Genomic DNA, 25,666 nt, shown 5'->3' with positions numbered 1-25,666 from the left:
TGAAAACAACAAACGCAAATAAATACGACGTATATTCAGTTATGAATAAAAGAAGACTTTTGTCTTTCTCCTTAGAGTTATTTCATTTTATTTTTAGCTCATTTATAATGTTCACAAATATATCAATTCTTTAAAGGCTTGTGAAGGATATTCACTCTAAACGAAAGCCTATTGTTTTGAAAATCACATATTCAAATACAAAAACTCTTATGAAAAAGAAAATATCTTAGTTACATATAATGGCCGCGTAAAGAGTCAGTCAGCCTTCTAATGTCCAAGATATCCTACCTAAAATCCGTAACAGAATTACGTTTATCTTGTTCAGGTGTTGACTAATTTGAAGCGGTATTTATTTTTAAACTAATAATAATTAATGCTAACATATCATAAGAATTTACTTTATTATGGAAGTACAAAAAATCAAGGAGCTAAAATTTTACTTAAATCAAATACAACTAAAAAAAAAGCAATTAATACACAATGTAAGTGGATACCAACAACCAGTGAGTAAGTATAATAAAGACTGTTAACAAGTATGACAGTTAAGTGATGGATGGTGTAAAAACACACACTAGTTTATATTATATTCCCAGACCAAACTGATGTATTTTCGGTATTTTGATATAATAAGAGCATTTATTTGATTTCATCATCCTGACATAAATATAACAACATATATTTACATAACAATAGGTTCAGGTTTTGAAATTGTCATTAATTATCGACAAAACGGATCAAATAACCGACACGAACCTCTCGTTTCAGGATACATTTACGTTGTATGGAACGGCTCCGCAGTTTTGAAGCAATAAGTAAAAAAAAACAAGTTTCTCCCCCATTAATATTCGTCATCATTTATGCTAGGAAATGTATCTTTAGGTTCGCTAAGCGTAAATAGTTGAGTAAAGATAATTTTATTGTACAAACATAACAAATAAAAAATCCGATGAATGAACCAAAAAATCGTCGAAATAGCAATATTTCAGTTTTATTATTACGACAAACATGGAAATTATAATATAGATTATATAAAAATAAATTTTGATAATTTCCTTAGTACATATAATAATGTAGCACTTAATTAAATGTTTTCTATCAACTAATTTTATTGCAACTTCTTCGAAAGTTTCATTATTACTGTTTTGAGTTCCAAGTAAGCTTCCACTCCGTTGGGTCCACTGCAACAAGATAATAATTGAAAATATTTATTATATTTTAATGTAGAAAGTATTGAAAACATTTTTTAATACATAATAACCATATAATTAATTAAACAATCATTACACAATATTATGACAAAAAGTATACAGTAGGCAACCCTTGCCACAGGTCAGCATTGTCAAAGTAATTGTGAATCATATCGGACTTTTCTTTAATAAGTCCTCACAATCCATATTAAATTTTAAACTGCAAAATTGTGATTAAGGAACGGATATGGATTTGGACAAAAACAAAGTTTTAGAAAATGGGTAAGAGTATAAATCCTTTTATTTAAACTCCTTAAAACTTTACGCATACAATTCTTTTCAATCTTGGTTGATGAATATAATTAATTAAAAAAAAAATTGATTAATGCAAATCTGTTTAGACATCAAGTTTATTAATATTATACAGTTTTTTTTTCTTTTGTTATCATGTTTATGTTTCTGATATTGTACAAAATGGGCAAGTCACTTTAACAACTTTAACTTTGTGCAGACACTTTAACGTGATACGTTGAAACCCAAAGAGCTTAATATCTCTTTGCTTCTCGTCTGATAGTTCTAAATGTAAACCTTCATCATGCAGATATTCCTTCAAAACATAATATCATCTTTAACAAATATAGCTATATCACGTCTGACCAAGTGTGAAATGAATTATACGCAAGCAAAACTTATTAAAGCATTAGTTGCCAAAAATAACAAATGTTGGAGTTATACAGCCAATGCTTCGGACTCATTCGGACTTTATTCGGACTTCGTAACTTCAGAAAACGTTATTAAATATAACGTATATTTGTTTGACAACTATAACCAAATATTTCGAATATCAAACATAAAATTTAAAAAAATTATTAAATAAGCTTACTTTTCTCTGCCAATCCCGGAGTCCTTGAAACCACCGAATGGTAGCTGACTTCCAAAATGTAAATAAGTATTCACCCTGTAGGAATAATGTATATAACATAAAATTATTATCATAAAAGTTAATTAAATATTTCAATCACGTAAATTATAAGCAAAACACGGATCTGCGGAAGGGTATTTAATTTTCTTTTAATTTTTTTTTTTGCGTTGTACGAATAATAATATACTTTACATTTTACTCACCAAACAATTCCTGCTTCAATATGTTTGCTAAACTGTAGAGCAGTTTCGACAGATCTTGTAAATATCCCAGCCGCCAAACCATAGTTGGTAGCGTTAGCACGTTCAATAACTTCTTCAAATGTTTCGAACTTTAAGATGTTTTGGACCGGACCGAAAATCTAGAAGAAAATTACATTTGAAAAATAAAATTGAGAGAGATATTGACTAAAACATTCAATGCAGTCACTTCTTTTATCTAAGCAGATCAAAAAAAAAAAAAGAAAATTATTGCTACAAATTTCTAAATCTGATCATAAGTAGTTCTCGAGTTGCAAGGAAACATGCAGGAGGTTGATGGCTTTTCCATTGTATTTATATCAAATAGTGGAATATGCATGACGATTAAAAATTGAATAGAGATTTTTGTATTAAGAAAAGTATAAAGTATTCATAAATTATTCCTCACTTCTTCTACAGCGATGGTCATATCATCCGTGACATCAGAAAAGACGGTAGGCTCAACATAATAACCAGTTTTTCCAATTCTTTTTCCGCCAGTCAAAAGCTTTGCACCTTCGGATACTCCTTTTTCGATGTAACCTAACACCCTATTCATTAAGTTTTCATCAATCTGGAAGTAAAGACATTTACATTGATATATATTTGATATGGAGTATAGTTTTGGAAAATATTTTCTCTTTATTTTACAAAATATATATTACATTTCTCGGTTTTATGCCGACAGAACATTAAGTTCCCATTTAATATTCTATATATAATGGAGCGAGGGATACTTATTATGGATAATGTAAATAAACAGTTAGTTATGATGTTACAAGTACCTGAGGACCGTGCTGTGTTTTGAGGTCTAGTGGTTTACCAACAACAAGACTCTTTGCAAATTCGGAAGCTCTTTTAACAAATTCGTCGTAAATTCCTGATTGCACAAAAAGACGGGAAGCAGCTATACACATTTGTCCTTGATTGGTAAAAACCCCGAGAGCAGCAAACTGCACCGCAGCATCCACTTAAAATGAATAAATTAATTAATTACAAAAGCCGGGTAATAATACCTAAAATTGTTAAAAAATGGTAAATTTGAATCGAAAAAGATAATTTTAAACAAATACTTGAACTATTAAAATTCTGTAAGTAACTTTAAGCATTCTGAAAAGCTCCTAAAAATAACTATAGTTTTCAAATTCAAATAGATTTAAAATACATCTGGTATAAGAGAGCATACGATGTGTGATTTAGAAGGAAAGAAAACACATAAGACTTATTAAAATTTAAAATTTCAGGATAAGATACACATACTCACGTTTATGGATTAAATGTAATAGAGATAGGCATATATAAATAAAATACATATACATACAAACATATATATATATATATATATATATATATATATATTCTCAAGTACTTACAGTCTGCATCGTTCATAACAACGAGAGGACTTTTCCCGCCTAGCTCAAGTTGGACACGCTTGAGATTGTTGGCGCCTGCCGCCTGTTGGATTATCTTACCCACCTACAAATGGTACATTAAAGAATATATTCGAAACCAATTTAAAAAAATATCGAAAATTTCTCGATAATAGAAAATGTAATAAAATAATAATTGTCTTTTATAGGGTATTATCAGTAGTTATTCTTTCCACAGTTGTCGTCTGTTAACCTGTAAAGATCCCGTGAACGATATATGTGCGACATCAGGGTGATGTGTTAGAGCCGCCCCTGCTGTCTCCCCATACCCAGGCACCACATTCACAACTCCTGGTGGAATCCCAGCCTCCGCGACTAGAGAAGCCAGGGCCAGCGCTGTTAAAGGAGTCTGTTCTGCCGGCTTCACTACTACGGTGCAGCCTAGAAACAGAAATAGGAAATATAATATTTTACTTCAATTACTCTAGCTTGTCTTCATTACCTCAAACCAAGTATAACAAAATTACTATGCCTTATGATTATGGATGAACTCTCCATCTAATAGAACTTGAAATGGTGTGAAGTGAGATTTGATCAAATAAATTAAAATTAAAACAACTGCGTATTTACCTGCAGCTAAAGCCGCTGATACTTTACTACAGAAAAACAAGACCGGCGCGTTCCATGGTATGATTATAGCGCATACACCAACTGGTTGCTTCAGTGTGTAGGAAAACGCTTCACCGTCTGAAAATAATAAATAGAAGAGATATTAACAACTTTATTTCGATGAACATATGAATAGCAAAAAACCCCTTTAAATATTGTAAATTATTTTTAAACATAAATCTATCAGTAACTTAGTCGAACTGTAACTTACCCACGGGTATCGTAGTTCCTTGAATCTTATCAGCCCAACTGGCGTTGTAACGTATAGCATTAACAGCCCCTGACATAAATCTTTGATTTGTTTGTACCACGATACCGTTATCTAATGTTTCCAATTGTATGAGGTAATCCATATCCCGATTTACGAGATCAGCCCATTTGTTCAAAAGCTTCACTCTTTCCGACGGATCCATCAGACGCCATTCAGAGTTGCGGTGGAATGCACTTTTAGCTGCTCCGACAGCTGCATCCACATCTGCCTGTAAATGAAATCAATTAATTAATTTATATTCTTTTTGATATTTAATAAAATTTGTTCCTCGTCCAGCAAGAAAAAAGGTCTCTTATCATCATTATTTGACTCATTTAAGTAATAGAAATGTCATGTGAAATAAGGAATTTGAATAAATCTTGATACTTAACTTATCACCTTCAGCGACCTCGGCATTGACTGATCCATCGTGAGGATTTATAGTTTGGAATGTCTTTCCACTGACCGAGTCTACCCAGGAATTGTTGATAAAAATCTGTCAAGTTGATTAAAATTGTATTTTTTCTTTTTTTTTTTAATAATGTTTAATGGCTTTTAAGGGAATCAATACAAGATTATGATATAAAATTATAAGATAATTTAACTTTAAAGGTTATATTAAAGTTATTTAATTTGTAAGAGAAAATTAATAAAGAATTAATTAAAGACATCCCATATTCCCTTAAAATACCCAAGAAGACTAATTTTTAATAGATTTGGTTTTTCACACAAACAATTTCAGAATGAAGTTGATTATTTTGTTGAATAAGGTAGACATTCCATGAATGTTTTTAATAAATATATAGAGTATAATTATTTATTTGCATTTAAATTCAACTAGCTATAATATAGTTCAGATGGCAATGAGTTTTTTAAATTATAGTGTTTATGAAATTAAAATACTTAACCCGATTTCATATTGAACAAAGCGTAAACAAGAATAAGCCTGCGATTTTTTATAAGTTGTATTTCAACTTACTATGCGGAAAGTTTGAAAAACTTTTAAATAAGCCCAGTAAGAACTTCTAAGTTGTTTAATCAATTTCAGCAATATATATTTTTTTTCTATATTTTAGGAAGAACCTTTATAAATTTACAAACAATTTTGCTATCGTGATATTTCTCATATCTAATAGAAATTCATAAAATATAAATTGCAGTATTTATCGTTATTTATCATGAGATAAACAATTGCATTTAAGAAATAGAAATTCCATCAATATAATGTTTTATTTATTATAATCATGAATAAAGACTTCTACTTCTAACATAGCTATCCTTCCATCGTACTTAATATTTTTTTATTTTAAGCGAACAATATTTATATTCGCCAATTTTGAAATCTTACTTTGTCAATACGTCAAAATTTAATCTAACATCCTTGCAATCAAATTACTTCATGATTCCAAAGTGGTCGTGGCGTTATAAGTGTGCATACAACAAAGGCGTGTTCAATGATAACCCATTTAGTAATAACAATTATTCGCCTTAGCTATAATTTCATTAAAATATTAAATCGCTAATGTATGCAGAAAAATATTTTTATTGTGTATAAATAAAATATTAGCACATGTATGACGTCACATCGTATGAACGTGATAGATCCGGATATAGAAAAGACTACATGTGATATAATATGTCATTTCAATTGTTATCTTTATTTGATTGACCAAAGACAGTTTTTATTTAATATATTATCGAAATCTTTAATTTCCTTGTCGACGCCTATATAAATCTATTTATTTCCAATTAACAATACCTAACCCCATATCTTGTATGGAGATATTTAAATGATGTCCAAAGTTCATATAAATAAATATGAAGTGATTATTTAACAAATATATTACGTCAAAAACAAACAGTAATGGTGCAAAGACTATTAAAAGAGAATATAATAAAAGATTTTTTTAATATAGAGTATTTATTTGAAGAAGTTGTTTTATTTCATTTTATTAATTACATCTATAACATTAAAATACTTTGGTATTTTTAAAAAAGAACACAGTTTGACAGTTTTCTATTAAAAAAAGGACTTAAGGGCCAATAGTTTTATTAACTTAAGATCTTAAAGGACAATTGCATATACATAAAAATGAGGTAAGATAGCAATTGTCTCTGACAAAAACTTAACTTTATGACTCAAAACAAAATATAAAAGAACCATCTAAAATATAATCTAAGAAATTCTAAAATTATCGTGAAAGCAAGTTGCTTTGCTTTCAATAATTTTCTTATTTTGTCTAAACACATTCGTATAACTATAGCAAATTAAACTTATTTTAAATTTTATAAAAAGTTTGTTATTAATGTAAGGCAAGGTTATTGTGTTACGGCCAAGGTTATCAAGCTAACCTAACAAACTCTGCAATTATTTTCTTATTTATATTCCAAGGAAAAAAATATTTACATAAGTTGTTCTCAGAATGTTGATTGGTCGGAATATAGGTAGTTAATTTTAGTTACTTGAATCACTAAACTTTTTAAATCTTTTTATGAAAGACAGGACGTCTTGTACTTTACTTGTCAATATTTATTTTTATTTTTACTTTAATGAACATAATACATTGTTTTAAAATTGCATATTAAAATAAATGTAAATTATATGGTCACTGCGTTCTTTGGACTTTGTGCCCTATGATCAGAGCAATACGTTAGAAAAATTACTAAGTCACGCTATTTAATCCACTTCGTCGTTATATGCACGGAAGACCAAGATTTAAAATAATAACATTTACTTAAACGTAATCTTTTATTAGACATAAAACTAGTAATCCTTTGCTTAATAACATTTACCTACAAGTTTCTTTTTGAAATGAATGTTTTCTGACATATTATAATTCTAACTCAAAATATTGTTGTCTGTTTTAACAAGCTTCTTATATTCATTTTATATTTATGAATTGTACTACTGGTTTCCCGTTGTCATTCCAATTTTCTGTCATATATTTTTTCAGTTCTTATGCCACGACTGGAAACACAATTTTAATCATCTCAAACTGGATAGTTTTCCTAAAATAATTATATAACAACCTACGTACCGAAAAGATTCACTAGTACAATGATTTAATAAACGCATACTTCGTCTCGTCTGTCCGCGATCACGGTAGCTGCAAAGTAACCGAAACGTCGGGTGTATGTAGTTTTTAAAATAATAAAATACGCGTAGTAATCCAAAAAATATTATTTTCATTGAAATGAATTCTTCCGAAATTTTTAGATCTCATTAACTTCAATTTCATCGTCGCAAGAGTCTTTGCAAACTCGTTGTGGTCATCACGTACCAGTGATCCGTATACATGATGACTTTCATGGGAAGATAGTTGCAGTGGTTTCCCCTTGCCTTCTGCAGCAGTACTTTTTTGGGGCTATTTAGACTCCAAGGCTTCCTGTAGCCTGTTCCAGCCAGTGGTGTCTAATTACTATTATAAAGTACATATGACTCGGAAAAGATGACATTGGTACTTGCCAGGTTTCGAACCAGCGCCCTCGCGTATGAGAGGCGGGCCTTTTAACCTCCAGGCCACCACGACTTTTTCTCATCTCACGATCACGATCTCACTAAGCACACTTCAATTTTGTAGTATGTAGACTCATAGTACGATTGTTCGATAGCTTTAATTACAATTTGTAGGGACTTGAATCAGCCCCCCTAGAGGTTTGATTGGTCAATCCATACATTCAATGTTCATTCCATTTCATACAGTTCATTAAATGTCACCCTTTACTGTAAAGTGTATTTTTTTTAATGACGCTAGTAAGTAATAAACAAGTAATGACAGAAAGGTTTCTCGTTTTAATTTTGTCTATTCTACTTTATTTTAGGCGACTATAAAACCAGACCAAAAAGGTTGATTTTCAAGTTTTTATTTTTTTCAAAATTGAAGCACGCCAGTTAGATACGAAGCTTAGCTATAGCGTGAAAAGTGTAGTCTCCTTAAATGAAAAACTATTATTAAATTGCTACCAAAAATAGCCAGATAGGCAGTTAACGTAATGAAGATATAAAATGATGAGTAACTGAATAAAAAACGATTAAAAGAAACCTTCCTGTTATAAATATAAAAAAACATTGTTTGAATGGAAGTCTTGAGGAAAAACCGCACACAGAATGACTCTTGAAATTGCAACACAATAACACGATAATAGTTTTTTATATATATTATAATAACCTAAGTTTTTTTGAAAACTAAACCAATTATAGTCATCAAGACATATCATTATTTTTAATGCAAATGTTTCGATGGATGTTTGTTTATCAAAGAAGATTACTACAGAACTAATGTCCTCGCATCCCGTACCGATCTTATCACAAAGTCACATCGTCACACAACATACGGAATGTTTTCAATATATCATTCATAAACCTACGTTGAAATTATGAAGTATAATGCAATAAAAGAAAAAAGCTACTTGATAATTAAAAAAAGATATCCGTCATAATGTTACTGTAATTCGTATTAAATTACTTTAACTGTAATGTCTCAAATATTTTTGAAAACTCGCACAGATTTTGAAATAGATATTTCAAACGAAATATCACAATTGTTCAACTGAATAATATAGAACTGTAGCAATTTCTTAGTAGCGTTGACAGGTGTTATGGTTTTCTTTATAAATTTTAGACTTTCTTTGTATTAATAACAACAGCTAGTACATTACTATAGATGATTTACAAGATGAATTCCCTATGCAGTCTCTGGATGAGGTTAAATTGGAATACTCCTTTAAATTATTTTTTGAAGTAGAGAAAATTTTGGGTGCACAGCGCAACATTTAGAGAAGTAATAATGCTGGAAGTAGTAAGCATTTCAAACATTTATTCAAAATGTAGTCTTTGTCAGTACATCACTATGTTATCTATGTTATCTGTGTTATCTATACACTTATATACTTCTATGTTATCTGCTATGCATATGGACCGTTATAACTGGACATAAATATAACAAAAATAATAGTATATATTCCTATTTTAATGCCTTAAGTAACAAATAAATATAGAACAACAATATAGATGTTTAGCTAGTTATAGTCTTTTTTTCTTGAGATCTGATCATATGTGTGAAAATATCGTCGAGGTTTAACTTCTTCACATTACTTTTAAACGTAGGCAATTAACACTCCAAACATAATTTTATTTTTTGGTCATTATTTACAAGCGTATTCATTTCCTAATGTTATATGATTTCATTTTACTTAATATCTTACATAAGAATTACTTCATAGCTTATATTATTTTTCATTATCACTTATATTTATTGAAAATTTTAATGCATACATTTTTGATTATATTTTTCATTACATATTAAGTTTCGTGATTCACAATGACGTGAAAAAGAATTGCATGATATTATACTATGTACAATAAAAACAATAATAGAAAAATAAAAAAAAATCGTAGTTAAATTAACTGAAGAAGTTACGGACTATCAGGATCTTGCTGATCAGGGATAACATTATCGAACACAAATTTAATTTTTGATTGCCGAAAAATATTAAAATAGTCAGGGTTATTATCCAGAATATTCTAAGATAACCATTTTAAAGACAAGTCTTTTTAAAAGTAACAACCTATATTATATACGTATATAAACATTAAATTTATGCAATTAATATGTCTGGAATAATTTAACAATCATGATAATATAGTTTTTTGTGATCAAAAATTCTGATCATGTGTGGCAAGCTTAAATTATGTAAAAGTGTAGAAGGTCAAGGTCAACGTTGTTTAATAGAACCATATAGGAAACACAAAATTAAAACGAGAATTAATACAAATTTTCTTAAAAAAATTTCAAATTCGATCACATAATCACGCAAATGGATAATGATATTAGAGACCCATAATTTTTGTGAAATATTTTAAAAGACAAAACAAGAATGAACCTAAACATAAATAAAATTAATAAGTAAATTTGTCTATTGTAAAAAAAAACAAAATCCAAATAATTAAGAAAGGCATTTGAAATACTCACTTTCGTATATTTAATTTGCGGAGCCATTTTATAAACTTATGGAAATAATAAATATAATGTTACACGTACGCGAACTACGCGCCGACTAAATTTATTTGAAAACAACTTCCTTCTGTCAACAGACAATTTGTATACAGAATATTTATTTCTCTTTATCTTATATTATCTTTAATGACCAATTGATATGAACAGTTCTCCATAATGTTGTCATAAAATGCTCATCATGGTGACGTGTTAGGTTAGGTGACCACCTGCTTTTTGTGATATTCAATTATTATGTACCTAACCGTAACTTTAACGTACAATACATTTACGCAGTCGACATCCAAATACATACAATGTTAGTAACATTTCCCTTCCTGCCTTTGTTTCCCTTGATGTTTTTTTTTTTTTGTGCCTGTTCCTATTCATCCATAAAGGACATATAAAATACATCAAGCAGCTGATAAGGTCGCAAAAGTATTGTATAATCTAAACGTAATTTCATTACTAAAACATCAACGACATTCAACATCCATGGTTTTATATCATAGTTCAGTGTGATAGAATTACGAATAAGTTCCTATAATTTCAGGACTGTTAAACACCCCTTAGCAACGACCGTAACTTATCTCGGCTACATTTTGGATATATTTACAAACAAATTCTCTAACAGATATCAATGAGATAAAGGTGTGACGGAAGAATTTAATATTCGAACTCAATATTAAAACTGCATATTGAGAAACATTTTTATTGCAAACTCGAACATTTACATAACTTGTCGTTGTAAATTCATTTGCAGTTATGTACACGGCCACGTGGTTCTGAAATAAATATTAAGAGCACAAAATAAATATTTCACGTTTTTTTTATATGACAAAGGGGCAAACGAGCACACGGCCTACCTGACGGTAGTACCGTCGTCCATGGACATCCGCAACATAGTTTTGTGTATGACTTGCCAACCTTATTTGGGAAAAAGGAGAGGAAAGAGTGGGAAAAGAGAAAAGGCAGGAAAGGGTGGAAAAGGGGAAAGGGCAACCGGGTCTCTCACTCATCGGGCGAAACGCAGCCGTATAGAACTACTTCACGCCAATCTTCTATGAGAGGATGGTACTTCCCCGGTCGAGCTGCAGTAGTTTGACCACACCTTGGCTCTACCGCCTTGTTAAACCACGTTTATAGCTGTACAAAAATCTTAAGAAAACTCATACTAGTTACTTTTATAGCAGATGATATTCTAAAACCTTGATAGGGTTTTGCTAAAAATAATATCCTAGATTTAATTAGTATACAAATTATTCTTTTATAATTCTGCAGTTAGACAATATGGAAATAAAACAAATGATAATTTCTTATATTTCCTTTTTGTTTTTTTCGGATATTTTATGATAGAATGCAATATATATTGTAGCATGCCTTAAGATACCATCAGTATGGTCCTTGCTTATGAAATAAAAACATCTCTTGCAAGTAGTCGGTATTCGTCTTAGTGGCAACACAAACGACGTAATGCAATAAATACCTTCCCTCGAAGTATAGGACTCGTAAAATTCTCGGATTTGGTAATCGCAAATTGCAACAAGCCAATGTAAAATTATTTGTGGACTGTTTAAAAGTGGTATACAATGATCTTAATCATTTCCTATAGCGGACGATGAAGTTTTTACTGACTGACTTATGGTTTAACTTCCTCCTCTGTTTACGTCTGATTTCCACTGAGCTACTAAATCTGCGAACCCTGGAAAGCTAGAAGCCGTGGAATTGACAAAATACCTATGATTTTCTTTGATATATTCATAGAATATAACACAAAATACAAATAAACTATCCTAACTTACTACATTACTCCGAGGGAGTAAGTCCGGTTTTTGCCAGGACCGGCCAGTCACTGGTGTGCCCTGTTGCAGACAGATCCGGGGTACACCAACATAGCGGCCGATGGCTTTCGCAGTGGTTTTAGTGAGTAGGGGCCTGCCCAGGCCGAGGCTCACACATCCTCTCCGGCCCCACCAAGGCCGGTTAGACGGCTCGTAAAAAGCGTTTCCCTGCGTCATCAAAAAAAAAAAAAAACTACATTAACACTACTCTGACACTTATACGTGAATTAAATTCGTGAGTCAGACGTAATTTATATACTTTAAAACAATTCCTATGGAGACAAATACAAGCAGCTCAATATTCTGTACATTCCAAGAAATAGAAAGCCATTAAATTTTCATCTTCTAATTTGTTTAACAGACTCGACAAACTTACAATCCAGTTTATGTTTAGGGTACAGAAACATAACCATATATTAAAATGTGTGTATAAATTCAAGTGTCTTAAAATTGGTCAATTCCAGGACAACTTTGTCTCTTGTATTTAGTAATAAATTCTATGAGGATGAGGATTTTAAACTCCTGAGTAGTAAAAGTACCCTTATCACCTCAAGCTTTAATTAAAATGTCAAGTGTAGCCTATTTCGTCTACAGTTATAAAATTCTCTAACCCCCAAAAATACCTAAATCAGCACTATCATTGAGATGAAAATTTGAGGATGAATTTTTGAATTATTATGTATTAGTTTAGTTGTAATATTTATAGTATAAAGTTTACATTACTTTTATAATTGTCAGTCTTAAGTACTTCATACGTGCAATAGACTTCAGCTACAGTTTTGCCTGTCAAAAATAAATAGCTTATATTCAATCCTACTACATTAGGTTACAACTTACAATCAAATACAATATTGCAAAAGTCGATGTTTTATGTCAAGACATAGTAGTATGAAAACTCTATTGTAAATTGTATCTACGTTTAAATGTTTTTTTATTTTTGCAAAGGAAGAGATGAGAAGATTATATCTTAAACAATGATCTTTAACTTTAAGAATACTGACTAAAATCCGGTCTATACCTGCATTAATTGTAAAAAAATATTATGAATAAACAGAGCGTTAAATTAAGCGCCAAATTTAATTATAACTTTTCCTTTTTCATTTACAATTACATATAAACAACACCTTAAAAGATTTTTAATTAATTTGACGATTTTCTTCTTTCAGTAAATAATTAGAATGCAAAAGATTTAACATATTTTTTTCTAGAGTAAATTTGTTAAGACCAATTTTTTTGTTACTGGCAGTTCAAGACATTTTAGAAACATAATTTAAGAAAACAGTTTGACTGACAAGAAGTCTGTCAGCGTTCATGTCAACCTTAGCTTTCTTTCAAAAGAAAATGTATGGATTTTCTCTTTGTTTATCTATAAACATTGAGATAATACTCAAGACACTCTGGTATGGTCTTGAAAAATATGTATTTTTTTTATTTTAACTTAATAGTACGGTTAAAATAAATATCATACTTTATATATATTCTGCTGATCCATATTATGCTTAGAAAATCCTTTACTTTGTAGTCTCTTGAACGAAACCCGTTCGAGTTGTATTCTGAAAAATTTCTCTTAATCAAAGAAGAAATTACTTAAAAAGAACTATATATTCATCTCAATTATTAGATAGAAACGAACTCGTCGTTAGCATTGTAAACAGCAGAAACGTCGTTAGCATTTCTATATATTCCAAAGCATAAAACAATAAAGTGTACATTGTTACTAACAAGACCAATTCATTTATTTCTTATAAAGTACTTGAAGTCCACTTATGATTTTGGTTTTCATTATTATAACATTGTTTTTTATGCTAAAAGGGCAAACGAGCAGACGGCCTACCTGATGGAGGTAGTTACCGGCGCCCATGGACATTCGTAACTTAGTTTTGCGGATGCGTTGCCACCCTTGATTGGGGAAGAGAAAGAGGAAAGTGGGTAACAGAGAAAGAACAACTGGCTCTCTCACTCATCGGACGAAAAGCAACCATTTAAGGCTACTTCACGCATATACCCTGTGAGAGGGTGGAATTTCCTCTGTCTAGCCAGCCCATGTTAGAGCTGCAATAACTTGACCACAGCTAGACTCTACCACTATGAAATGTTCATCGAAATTTCATCAATACTGGGAATCTCTGACACCTGCCTGGTTAAGTCTGTATCATGAACTGATCTGATCAAAACTTTACAATTGAAGGCCAATGTGGAGTACAAGTGCGGAGTAGAATAACGTGCGTCGTTTCTTTCCATCTCATTCCTTGGCAACAAGTTTGTTTCTCTCTTCAGTTTTCAGGTGTAGTACTTTATTCTATTACGAGGTCCACATTACAAATAAATAGGAAATGACAAACCTGTGATGACTTGAAAAAGACAAAGCTAGTGTCCCAGATGATATGCTTAAAACATGTGCACCCGGGTTATCTCCTGTTTTGACACGATTGTGCCGCATCCCTTTTTATAGTGGCTAAATGTTGCTAAATTTGCAACAAGGTACCTGTACATAAAAAATGAAACCGTTCAGATCATCCTAATTCTGATCTGATTTCAATAACCTTCATAATTTTATATTGACCAGACACTTGATGGCACTCCTAGAAAACAAGGATTTCCGTGACCCACGATATTGGTTTTCCCGTTACCGGTTGACTGGAAATCTTAATGGTAAGCTTTTCCTTTATTGCGTACTGTCTGGTCTGATTGCCCAGATTTATAACTTCCTGAGATACCCTGAACTACGAGGAGTTCTTTGGCTACTAGTTTGAGCTAAGTGTGGTCAACGCAGAGGTTCCTTAGGCGTTCATTCTCAACTCTAGCAACCGCAACTTTAGTTTTGCTGCTTATTAACGATCTGTTATTTCCGGATATTTAAGTTGTCAATCCAGGTTTGCTGTCAGTCGGGGACAAATAGAGTTATAAAAAAATGACCATTCGAGATCGTTTTCAATTTAAACGTCAGGCAGACTGCGAATAGGGAGATGCGAATGTGAAAATTATCAAAAACAAAACGCAAACGTGTTTTTTCACCTGGACTACTTTAAACTCAGTGAAAAATCGTAGAGTGTAAAAACTAATCTCGTCTATCTTAAGTACCGAGGTAAAGAAGCCAGCCAATCAGTAATCCTTTAATTTCTGCTTTTACTACTTATTATCAAATAGCAGGAATCCATCCTTTCATTCATCGCATCCCGATTTAGTGATACCTGTCCTCCTTTCTCATCCAAACAGCAAAAATTGGAACAGTTCCGTTGCATCTGTGTTTCATTACAATTATGATTTGGGTGTCTTCAAGACTAGAGAGAGTTGGATTACTGAGATAGATTATCCACCTCTTACGGCTTCTTGTCCTGTACCAACAGGTGAAATGACAGTCTATCTAGCTAAAACATCAAAGAAAAAGAAGAAGAAAAAGGTTAGCTAACAAATTTTATTTTGTACTTCTTAACATTACAGAGGACACTATAATAATAAAGCCCAAAAGTATGACAAACGAAGTATTTAGATTATTATGCATTTAAAATATTTATAAACAGTGTCATTGCATCAACAACATTTTTTCTACTTACAGATATAGCTTAAGAAAATAAATTATAAAATAGATTTTAAAGACAAATTGTATTTATTAGACAATACCACTAAATGAAATACATAGCAAAACATGGTATTAATTACAATGTAGTGTTTTTTATTCTTCAATACTTTAGTAAAAAGATCTTTTTTATAATAAATTAAGACATACCGGCAGCTTCCAGTAGCCAGAAGCCACACTAATATAATTGACGTTTTAAAAACAAAACTGTCATCGTTAAGTCAAATTTCAAAGTAAAAACTAAAAAGTTGTGAAATTAATGTCAATAGTGATTTGTGTTCAACAGGTTGTGTTTTTTAATACTTTAAAATAACCGAAACCACATTTTGATATATTTTACTTCTTTTATTTGTTAAACATTACTATTTGCTGTAATAGCAATGGAGGCACAGAATATAAATAGTTTTGCTATATCTTTTAGAAACAACAAAGTAAGTATTTTTCGTGGTAGTTTGAATTTTTTTACCAAAAATTTATTTACTATAGTAAATAAATAACATTAAGATTGAAACTCTTTAATCTTAATGTAATTTATGTATCAATATATAACTAAATAGTTTATAATGAATTAGTAGTAAATCTAAATGGATGTTTCTATTTCTTTAATAGTTGTTAGCCTTGATAATCGTGCTAATAATTAATTCGCACCATCTCATTTTATTAATTAATACTGTTAAAATGTGAACGAAATACAAAATTCACAAATTTGTTAATGTAAACTAGTATTGATGTCATTTTCATAATACATACATCGCAATTGTAGTCTGGAGCCACACCTCTGAAAACTTGATTCTGAACTAGTTGCATCTATAAATATGATAAATTACTAATCTATGTGATACATATGTTGTTTAAACTTTTTTTAAGTATAACGAGGCACAACATACGCATGATGTATGTTGTTTTGTTACTAGTAAATATTGTCACCCAATTTTGTTTCCTACATAAAGTTTCTATGGGCCTATCCCTTTCCACACAATTTATTTACCACATAGTTTCTATGGAACTTATTGCCTTAAAAATCATAGGTAAGATCATGCTAACATCTGGAAAGCATATATGACATTCATTAATAAGACTTCAGCACATAGACCCACCAAGTTGTTTGATATGGATCGAAATCGCTTGCCTTTGGTTATAAAGTAAGAGCTGCTAGGATATAATTGTGAACTGCTACATGCATGAACTGCATATCTGATCTTAATTTCTTTTGTGAAAAAATTTGAATGGTCATCTTCTGTTTTGAATACCTATTGAGTATAATATTTTTGGTCTAATCAAAATCATTATATCAGAGTTAGGAAAATGCCAGCCACATCACTGGCTCTTCTTACAAATTCGCATGTAATGTTGGCCTATCGAACCAGACTTCTTGGCCTGCTATGTATATAGCTTCTTGCAGCTTTTGGTGTCATCATGTATTCTGTAGTTAGTCATGATAATTTTCATGCAAATCCTTTTCTCAATCATTAGACATCTTTCAATAGCCTATAATGCCACCCCAAATAACACCCCAAGCAATCAAACTATTTGTAGTGAGGCATTCCACACCTTTTCTGGTTAGTAATAATGATTATCTGGTTTTGTTGGGGTTTGAAGACAATTCAGTTAAATACAATCGCATGTCGTGCTCGTGATTACTAATATTCTAGTACACCTACTTCAGTAACGCAACCTGACTCATAGAATTCGCTTGCTCAGAATATAAATAAGATAATTTAAATAACTATGTATATGATAGAACACCCCCTTGAGGGCACCTTCTGAGCACTATTTCTAAAACGTCTCTAGCGTATAGTTATAAGAACAGGGTATCATAGGCGCCTCCACTATTTTGCTAGCGCGTATAAATATTTTGAAAGGGTCTTTTCATTTTGTAGAACTAATAGCTTACTACTTCATTCATCCGAAGTCTGAATGTAACGCTGAAATCGTTAATTAACTAAATGTAATGGTTGCATTGCTAAAGTTTGTTTAAGAGCGCCATTTCATCCCGTCTCGGGCCGCTAACCTTTGATATTAAATTAATTTCGAGAATGTGATATCAAATTAATTTTGCAAAATATCTCGTTTCATTGCATCATTATTCAAAATCGTATTTTTATTCAACAAGCAAAGGCTTTACTTGTGAGTTTACGCACGTCCTTATATGTTCTAAGCTCTGCCCTGTTCAAATTTATCAAAATCTAACTAGCCATTTCATTGAATATCTAACCAAACAGACAAAAATATTTGTAATCAACGCTGAAATCGTATCTGTAATGAGAACGTACCTTATCTGGAACTAATCTTAACGTCCATTGTTATGTCCAAAGCGAACATTTTATGACGACGGTCAAATAAAAGAACTCTTAACATGAAAAAATACATAATGAATCATCAAAAAAAATATGCGAAGATATTAATATATTATATGGTCAACTATGATATTAATAGTGTTAATTCTTGTTTACGAATTGTCTACAAGGTTAAAGCAATTATTGACACACATTCTCATAACTCTGATTCTGTCAGTTATATTGCATTATAACTTGTGATAAAGTGACCCGCAATAAAGAACGAAGATAACATAAAACGACGAGACTTGGAATAAAATGACATAGACAGTAAAATATTATGTTGAACTAAAAAGACAATTGCAATAACCTTGTTGTGTACAATTCATTCTTATTTGCTTACTCTGCATTAATATTGTATTATAGACGTACTAATCTTTTTACATATATCCCTTGAAATTTCTTTATATTTAGACTAGTTTTTAATATTTTTTTTATCTGTTATGAAAAAAAAGACTTAAATTATAATGTGGTAGTTCTTACAATTATTACTTTTGATTTTTGTACTAAAATTACACTATGATATCTTGGAAATCGTAAGTCGTAGGTAGTCATATAATGTAAATAAAGTGACCTCAGTATGCAATTGTTATAAAAAAAATATTGCGAAGCATAGCTGAAAATAAACAACTAAAAATAAAAATTAGTAATGTTTACTTATTCATTACTTTTTTTTGTTTATTGTAGGAAAATGGCCTCAGGTGTTCATTTTTTTTCTGTTTGGCACTTATTACAACAATTACATACAAATAAAAATCTGAAATTTCTAATTCATATAATTAAATCTTTCTAATTTTAAAATAATTGCAATTTTTATGCATCTGTATTCTGTAATAAAAGCTATTATTATATACTCGATAATTAATGTAACAACAGCCTACATTCGCATTATGACAAAACCGCAAACGATCTTAGAAATATGAAAATTACTTTTTAAATAAAGCCACATTAACTTTAGTAACCGACGACGGTTTTAAAGTAAACTACGATAGTATTGGAACTGGTTAATTCATTATAGATTTTATATATTTGTTATATAAACTGGATACAGATTGACATCATTCTATTGATGGCAAATGTGTTCCTAAATATTAAAAAAAATATCTCAAACAATGCCTGCCTCGCCCTGAAAACATCCAAATTCTACGTGCCAAGAAACATAATTAACCTCACTCGTTACTTCAGGTCAAACTTTTTTTTATTTCATTCGTAAGCATGTATACAGAACACGCAACAAATCTATTGTTAGAGCGACCTTGTAACTTATAAAATTTTCTTTATAATTTTCTGTGATACAAAACAAACAGTGTCGGTGATTATGTAAGTTTCTCGTATGGTGTTCATATATCATACCACGAAGGAGTACTCCCTCATTATGCTAATCCACGTCAGTGTTTATAAACAAGCTGACAACCAACCCCGACCCTTACATCTCAATGGCTCTCTGACGTACCTTGAGAATAATTGTATTATACGTTTTTCTATATGTTATTGTACTACCTTTGTCATCAGTTAGCGTTTCTTTCAATAGTCACTTCACCTAGATAACACTCCTCCAATGGAATCACAATATCGTCGTAAATTCTCTGTGAGTAGAGCACATTTAATTTAATATCATATCATACATAATAAATTCTTTATATAAATTTATAATATAATATAATGAGAAAATTTATTATTGTAGTTATTATGAGGCCGTTTGGTTCCGTGTGTTGACTCGATGATAAATAAGTGATTTATTTTAACCTGTTACAAAGTAAAAACTTATCGATAAATTTATTATTCAAGTTACGGTGATGTTTTGTTTTGTTCGCTTGCGGGTGCTTCGTAAAACAATATGCTTATATGACCGATTGTTATATTTTACGCTTCTGAGTAATTTAAATTATAATTTATTGTGACAATTTTTTTTTTCTGAACGAACAAAAAACATTTTTTCGTTAATATATTTAATTTATTCAATGTGAAGTCGTAAATATGTTTTATATTAATTTTGTTTTTTTTATATTGTTGCCTATAATAAATTTGTCTTGTTTTTGAAGAAAATATGAAATACAAATACTTAATTTGAATATTTTTTTAAGCGAAAATTTATAAATTTTACTCTAAAACATCACTCACCAGTCACTATCTATATATATTATCCTATAATTGGTTAAATTTATACTAAAGTTTCGAGTCTTTTTGCTAGAGATGTTTTAATATTATTTAGTTTCGTCGTCGTCGTACACATGTAAATTATTTTCTAAAAATAGTAACGAAGACACCATCAATGGAAATAATTTTATTACTCCCAGTTTTCAGCACTAAAATTTTATAAAATTTGTTATTCGTCTTATTTCAATAGAACATTTTTTGATTTGAACAGGAAAGAATCTTTCGAATTGTTTTGAAAATAAAACTAATCGTATTTTTAAGTTGCATACAAATAAGAACACACTTTATAGCTCTAAGCGTCATTGTTTCATAATATAATAATGTTTTATAAATGAATAAAATAAGTGAAAATTTGTTACAGCTAAGCTATTGCGGTCAGGATTGTCAAAGGATACCGCCCTCGTTATGGAACATGTATGGGGCAAAAGTAAATTACCTAGATTTAAGGTAACGAAGATATATGAATTCACAGCAGTATTATCACAAAACATATCTTGTTAACATTAAGTAAATTTGATTCGGGCTTATCATTTATCAACGCACCTTAACAATGCTTTAAGAATGTTTATCAAATGTCTCGCAGTGGAGACGTGACAGCTAATTTATGGTACTAATGCTCTGTTTTCTCGAGGAATGTCACAATTTTATTATACAACACATTAACTGTTATAGCATTAGTATAACAAAGTTATTATTGCAATCACATTAACCAAAAAACAGATATTAATTACAAATTTATCGTATTAATATCAATGCGTCAAACTTTTTTTTTAAATTATTCTGACAACGGAATCGTAAAATTATATTTTACATATCTCCGTCAAAATAATACCCATTTATTTATTGCAAAATATACTACGTTATGTGTTCAAATTTCATTTAAGTAACGACGCTCAGAGCTACTTACTATTAGTGGACGACAAATAACAATAGCCAATTAGGAGAAGCGGTACAAAGGATACGGTCTACGTAATGTTATTAATAACATACATACATCTTACGAATGGACTTGTTACGTATTTAAATCTATTTGCAAGAATGTTGCCCGAGGAATTGTGGAGTCTTTGCAAATAGTGCTACTTGAGTAATTTATTGGCACCGTATTTTACTAAGGATTTATATGTATCCGTTACTTGGGTGTACCGGATGGTTTGATTGTTTATTTGTTATTACAAAATTTTCAGTTACAATAGTATAGAGACACTTAAAGGTTTGGAAAACTTCAAGAAACTAGAAGAACTTATATTGGACAACAACAGATTAGGCGATTCAGTCGCCTTTCCCTATATGCCACATTTGAAGACGCTATCATTAAATAATAATCAGGTAAAGGAATGCAATTTGCTCGTTTAACGACAAATCACTAACAAACACTAACACAGTACACTTGCAGATAACAGACTTGGATGGTTTAATAAATAAGATATGCGAGAACTTTCCCTCGCTGTCATACCTGAGTTTGCTGAGTAATAAGGCATGTCCCAACCAGCTGTCTGATCAAGAGAAAGATGACACAGATTATCAGAGATACAGGTAATGTGGCAGTCCAAAAAAGGTTTTACCCCTGTGTGTGTTGTAATATTAATGGAAGCAGATTTATGAATGATAGACTTAACTATCCGCATGTAGTGTGCTGCGTGACGATGAAAAGTTAGAATAAGCGTACTAGTGTTGTAGACGGTAAATTGGATTCCTGCTTAAACTGGGTGCCCTGCACCTTTTTGCCATTAAATAATATATAAAAAAAGATTTCAATCTCTCATAAAAAAATTTACATAAGAATTTTAGTAGTTGGAACAATTGTTACAGAAATAATCGGTGTGTGAAAAAAAAATCTTTTGTATGTTGTTTTAATAACGATGTCCATAATATGATGAATGTATTTATTTTGTTATTTCTTTATAAAAAAATATTTGTGCATTGAAAATAATAAAAAATTTGTCGAAATTTTGCGATCTTTCATTCGTTTTCCGACCAGTACGGTTTCACGGATCATATGAAAAGATACGCATTTGTTAACTTATTTATTACAATACATAATCAAGTTCAAATACTAGGAAAACTCAAAGATAGCATGAAATAAGTTAATAATAGGCACAAAATACAGGTGATTCATATTTTTTCAATTAAAGATTAAGATTCAATTTCAGTTCAGTTTTGGTATAACGAACGTGATGCTTAAATTAAACGAGGTCTCGCACACAAAATACGGCTTCAATGATAACTTTTTTTACTGTTTTACGAAAGATTTGTATTGAGCCATAACCAATGAATGCAGCTGAACTAGTCTTAACTAAGCTAAGCATAACTTATTTAAAACTACAAGTAAATAACCCGCCAGTGAGGAACCCACCCAGAAGATAAATATAAAACCGGTTTAATTCAAATAAAATACAATCAAACTGAGGGTTAATTGTGTACAATTCAAAATAAGCCGACTACAACAGGTACTTCGTCCTATACAAGATCCAGAACCTACGTTTCCTAGACTCGCGTCGTGTCTCGTCGTCTGAGCGTCGCGAGGCCGCCCGAAAAGGGGACTTCGCGAGAGTTAGACGACCTCCTCCTCCCCCGAACACTTCACCCCCCACACCACAACACGCTCTGGCGAGGCCCCTGCCTCTGGATCTCAACGCCCTTGGTAAACATAAAGGTAAATAAATACCTAACTTGTTAACCTAACCATACATCTCAGATAGCTACTAGATACCTAGCCTTGGATGTCATATAGCTAACAAACCAAGTCCATTTCAATCAAACTGTATATTTTTATAGGCAAATATAACATTTGTACTTTTGAAGCCATCTGTCATAGATACATGTAAATTTTAGCCACAGACTACCTTCAACAGTCTACTGCCTAACAAACAGCCAATACTGCCTCGTTAATAATAGTCAATAGACAATTGTAAAGTAGAATATTATGACATTAAATATTTTTATCAATGTAAAGGTAATTGCGTAAACTTCTAGCTATTGATACATTGCGTCAGTATCATCTATATATAAATTATGCTCTTCGTTCATCATTGTATTTAATGTGTACATATATAGGAATAAAGAAATTTACCTTATCAAAGGAAATACGTCGTACGCACTATAAGCTTCATAAACTGGAAATTTGTTTAATTAATTAATAAATTAATTAATAAATAATTAATTTAATAAATTAAGATCCGTACATTATATACAGACTATATCAATCCGTAGCTTTTTTTTTTAATTTTGTTATCATTCATTATATTTTTTACTAAAATAAATGTATAATTTTTGCCCCTCGGTATCGAATGAACAAAACCTAACGTATATTTTGATTATGGAAAGACAAATGTAGACTGGATGTTGAAAACAATCGTTTGTTCAACAACGATAAGTGGGGCATGTAATTGTTGATTTATAATGAAAGCTTCGTGCCAAAAGGGTGTAACTTCTTACACCTATTAAGAATTATTGTTAAGGTATCTAATATATAAAAAAAAAATTGACTAAAAACTTAGAATTTAATCGTCGAACGGGTAATTGATTGAATATAACATTATATAACAATACAGAAAACATAAAAACAATTTATATTAATAATAAAAGATCAAATAAAAAATATTTAGTGACTCATTAGTAAATTATTTTATAAAGATTTTTAAAACTAGCAAACATAATGAGAATATGTCGCTGCATTTAGCGTCATGTTTGTCCTTGATATTTGCCCTTTTAAATATAAAAAGGAATTCCTCATCAGACAAATACGTACACACGAAGACAACGTCATTAAAGACAACCTTTAATATATAATTTAAAACATTGTTCCAGGTGCTTACGGTAAATGTCTTTACAAATACACGGGGAAGCATTCCGAGGGCAACAGGTTCATTGTTAACAGCGATCTGTGAAAAACTATCATAGTATTGTATGTGCCATATTAGTCGAATAGTTATTGTATCACAGTCATCACACAGGGTTTCTCATATTAAATTTACGTTAATTTTTCTAACGACCGAACGTAGGTACTTTAAATTTGAATGAGAAAAATTTAATGTATTTTTAGGTAAGTGAAATCTATGTAAATATCACTTTGTTCTGAGACGAAGCGATGTTTTCAGGTTGTGTTAAAACGATTCAATCCATGGATCAAGTAATATTCATAATCTTTAAACATTCCGATATTCAACCCCTATTATGTTAGTATAGATTTAAAAGTGAGCGCCACCTTTAATGACTATATAATGTAACCGAATAGTCATCATAAGGAATTCTATAGAGGGAGCATCTAAATCACTTTCACTTATACATTTCTTAATACATATAATCAATTTTATATGTTGCATAGACTTTATAGAAGTGGTCTATAATCCAACAGGGTTTGTCTATGATTATATTTTTTGTTTAAAATAAATGAAATATTTAATGGAGCTTTATTCATTAGAATCAATGGAATATGATTTAATGTATAGTAGTTTATTTTTGATTTAAGTATTCCTCTGGCTATTGTAAACCATAGTAAAGTTATTCTAGTATTTTATAGTTTTATCTATTTTTTACTTTTATATAATTGTATTCATTTGTATTTGTGCAATAATAATTGATTAAATAAACCACATCTTAACTGCCATTTATTTCTTATTATGAAATACAATCATCATAAAAAAATATAGTTTTTTTTCATTCGAAGCTATGGCTTCATAAAGAGGACGATGTTTGATTTTAACGTGTCTTCATTGACATATGTCATACAAATGTCAGTACAGTCTGTCATAAGTGAGCATGCAATAATTGAAACAATAAAATATTGGATACAGAGAATTAAAACAAATTATTTTTGAATATTTATTTATTCTCATAATATGCATGATTTATTTAAAAAAAAAAAAAAACATTATGAATGTACGCAGATGGGACGTAATAAGGAAATAAATTAAGTACGGAATTGTCCCATTCATTTTATCAACCAAAAACAAAATATACTTTATACTTCATGTATGTACATATAAGGACTACTAATTATGTACAAGTTGTTAAATAAAATATAAGATATCAATATACCATATTGTTTTCAGAGCAGTATTGGTAGTATAAAAACATTGTATTTTCCTCAATAACCTTCAAGATTTCAGGTACAACTAAAGAAATT

At 30.5% G+C, this 25,666-nt stretch overlaps 2 protein-coding genes across 3 annotated transcripts; one reads left to right on the top strand and one right to left on the bottom strand.

Moving 5' to 3' along the window:
• Nucleotides 1–382: 382 nt before the first annotated feature.
• On the bottom strand, nt 383–10,651 carry LOC116766822 (aldehyde dehydrogenase 1A1-like). Its single transcript, XM_061521538.1, has 11 exons — nt 10,610–10,651; nt 5,025–5,133; nt 4,599–4,862; nt 4,349–4,465; nt 3,972–4,159; nt 3,722–3,824; nt 3,134–3,318; nt 2,758–2,922; nt 2,313–2,470; nt 2,071–2,145; nt 383–1,178 (listed from the first exon to the last, which is right to left on the bottom strand). The coding sequence occupies exons 1-11, from the start codon at nt 10,634–10,636 to the stop codon at nt 1,106–1,108; spliced, it is 1,464 nt and encodes a 487-aa protein (XP_061377522.1). The 5' UTR covers nt 10,637–10,651; the 3' UTR covers nt 383–1,105.
• A 5,591-nt stretch (nt 10,652–16,242) lies between these two features.
• LOC116766853 (leucine-rich melanocyte differentiation-associated protein-like) lies at nt 16,243–25,147 on the top strand. 2 transcript variants are annotated; one of them, XM_032656982.2, is made up of 6 exons: nt 16,243–16,479; nt 20,903–20,988; nt 21,726–21,867; nt 21,935–22,074; nt 22,989–23,194; nt 24,349–25,147. In XM_032656982.2, exons 1-6 carry the CDS (start codon nt 16,429–16,431, stop codon nt 24,426–24,428), a joined length of 705 nt encoding a protein of 234 aa, XP_032512873.2. In that variant the 5' UTR covers nt 16,243–16,428; the 3' UTR covers nt 24,429–25,147. The 2 variants fall into 2 exon arrangements, with proteins under 2 accessions (XP_032512873.2, XP_032512875.2); XM_032656984.2 differs by lacking the exon at nt 16,243–16,479 and adding an exon at nt 19,682–19,972.
• Nucleotides 25,148–25,666: the final 519 nt, after the last annotated feature.

This window comes from Danaus plexippus, chromosome 10, assembly GCF_018135715.1.
Source record: "Danaus plexippus chromosome 10, MEX_DaPlex, whole genome shotgun sequence".
In the NCBI taxonomy this organism is placed as follows: domain Eukaryota; kingdom Metazoa; phylum Arthropoda; class Insecta; order Lepidoptera; family Nymphalidae; genus Danaus; species Danaus plexippus.
Note: the sequence above shows the minus strand (reverse complement) of the source record. Positions and strands in the feature narration are given on the sequence as shown.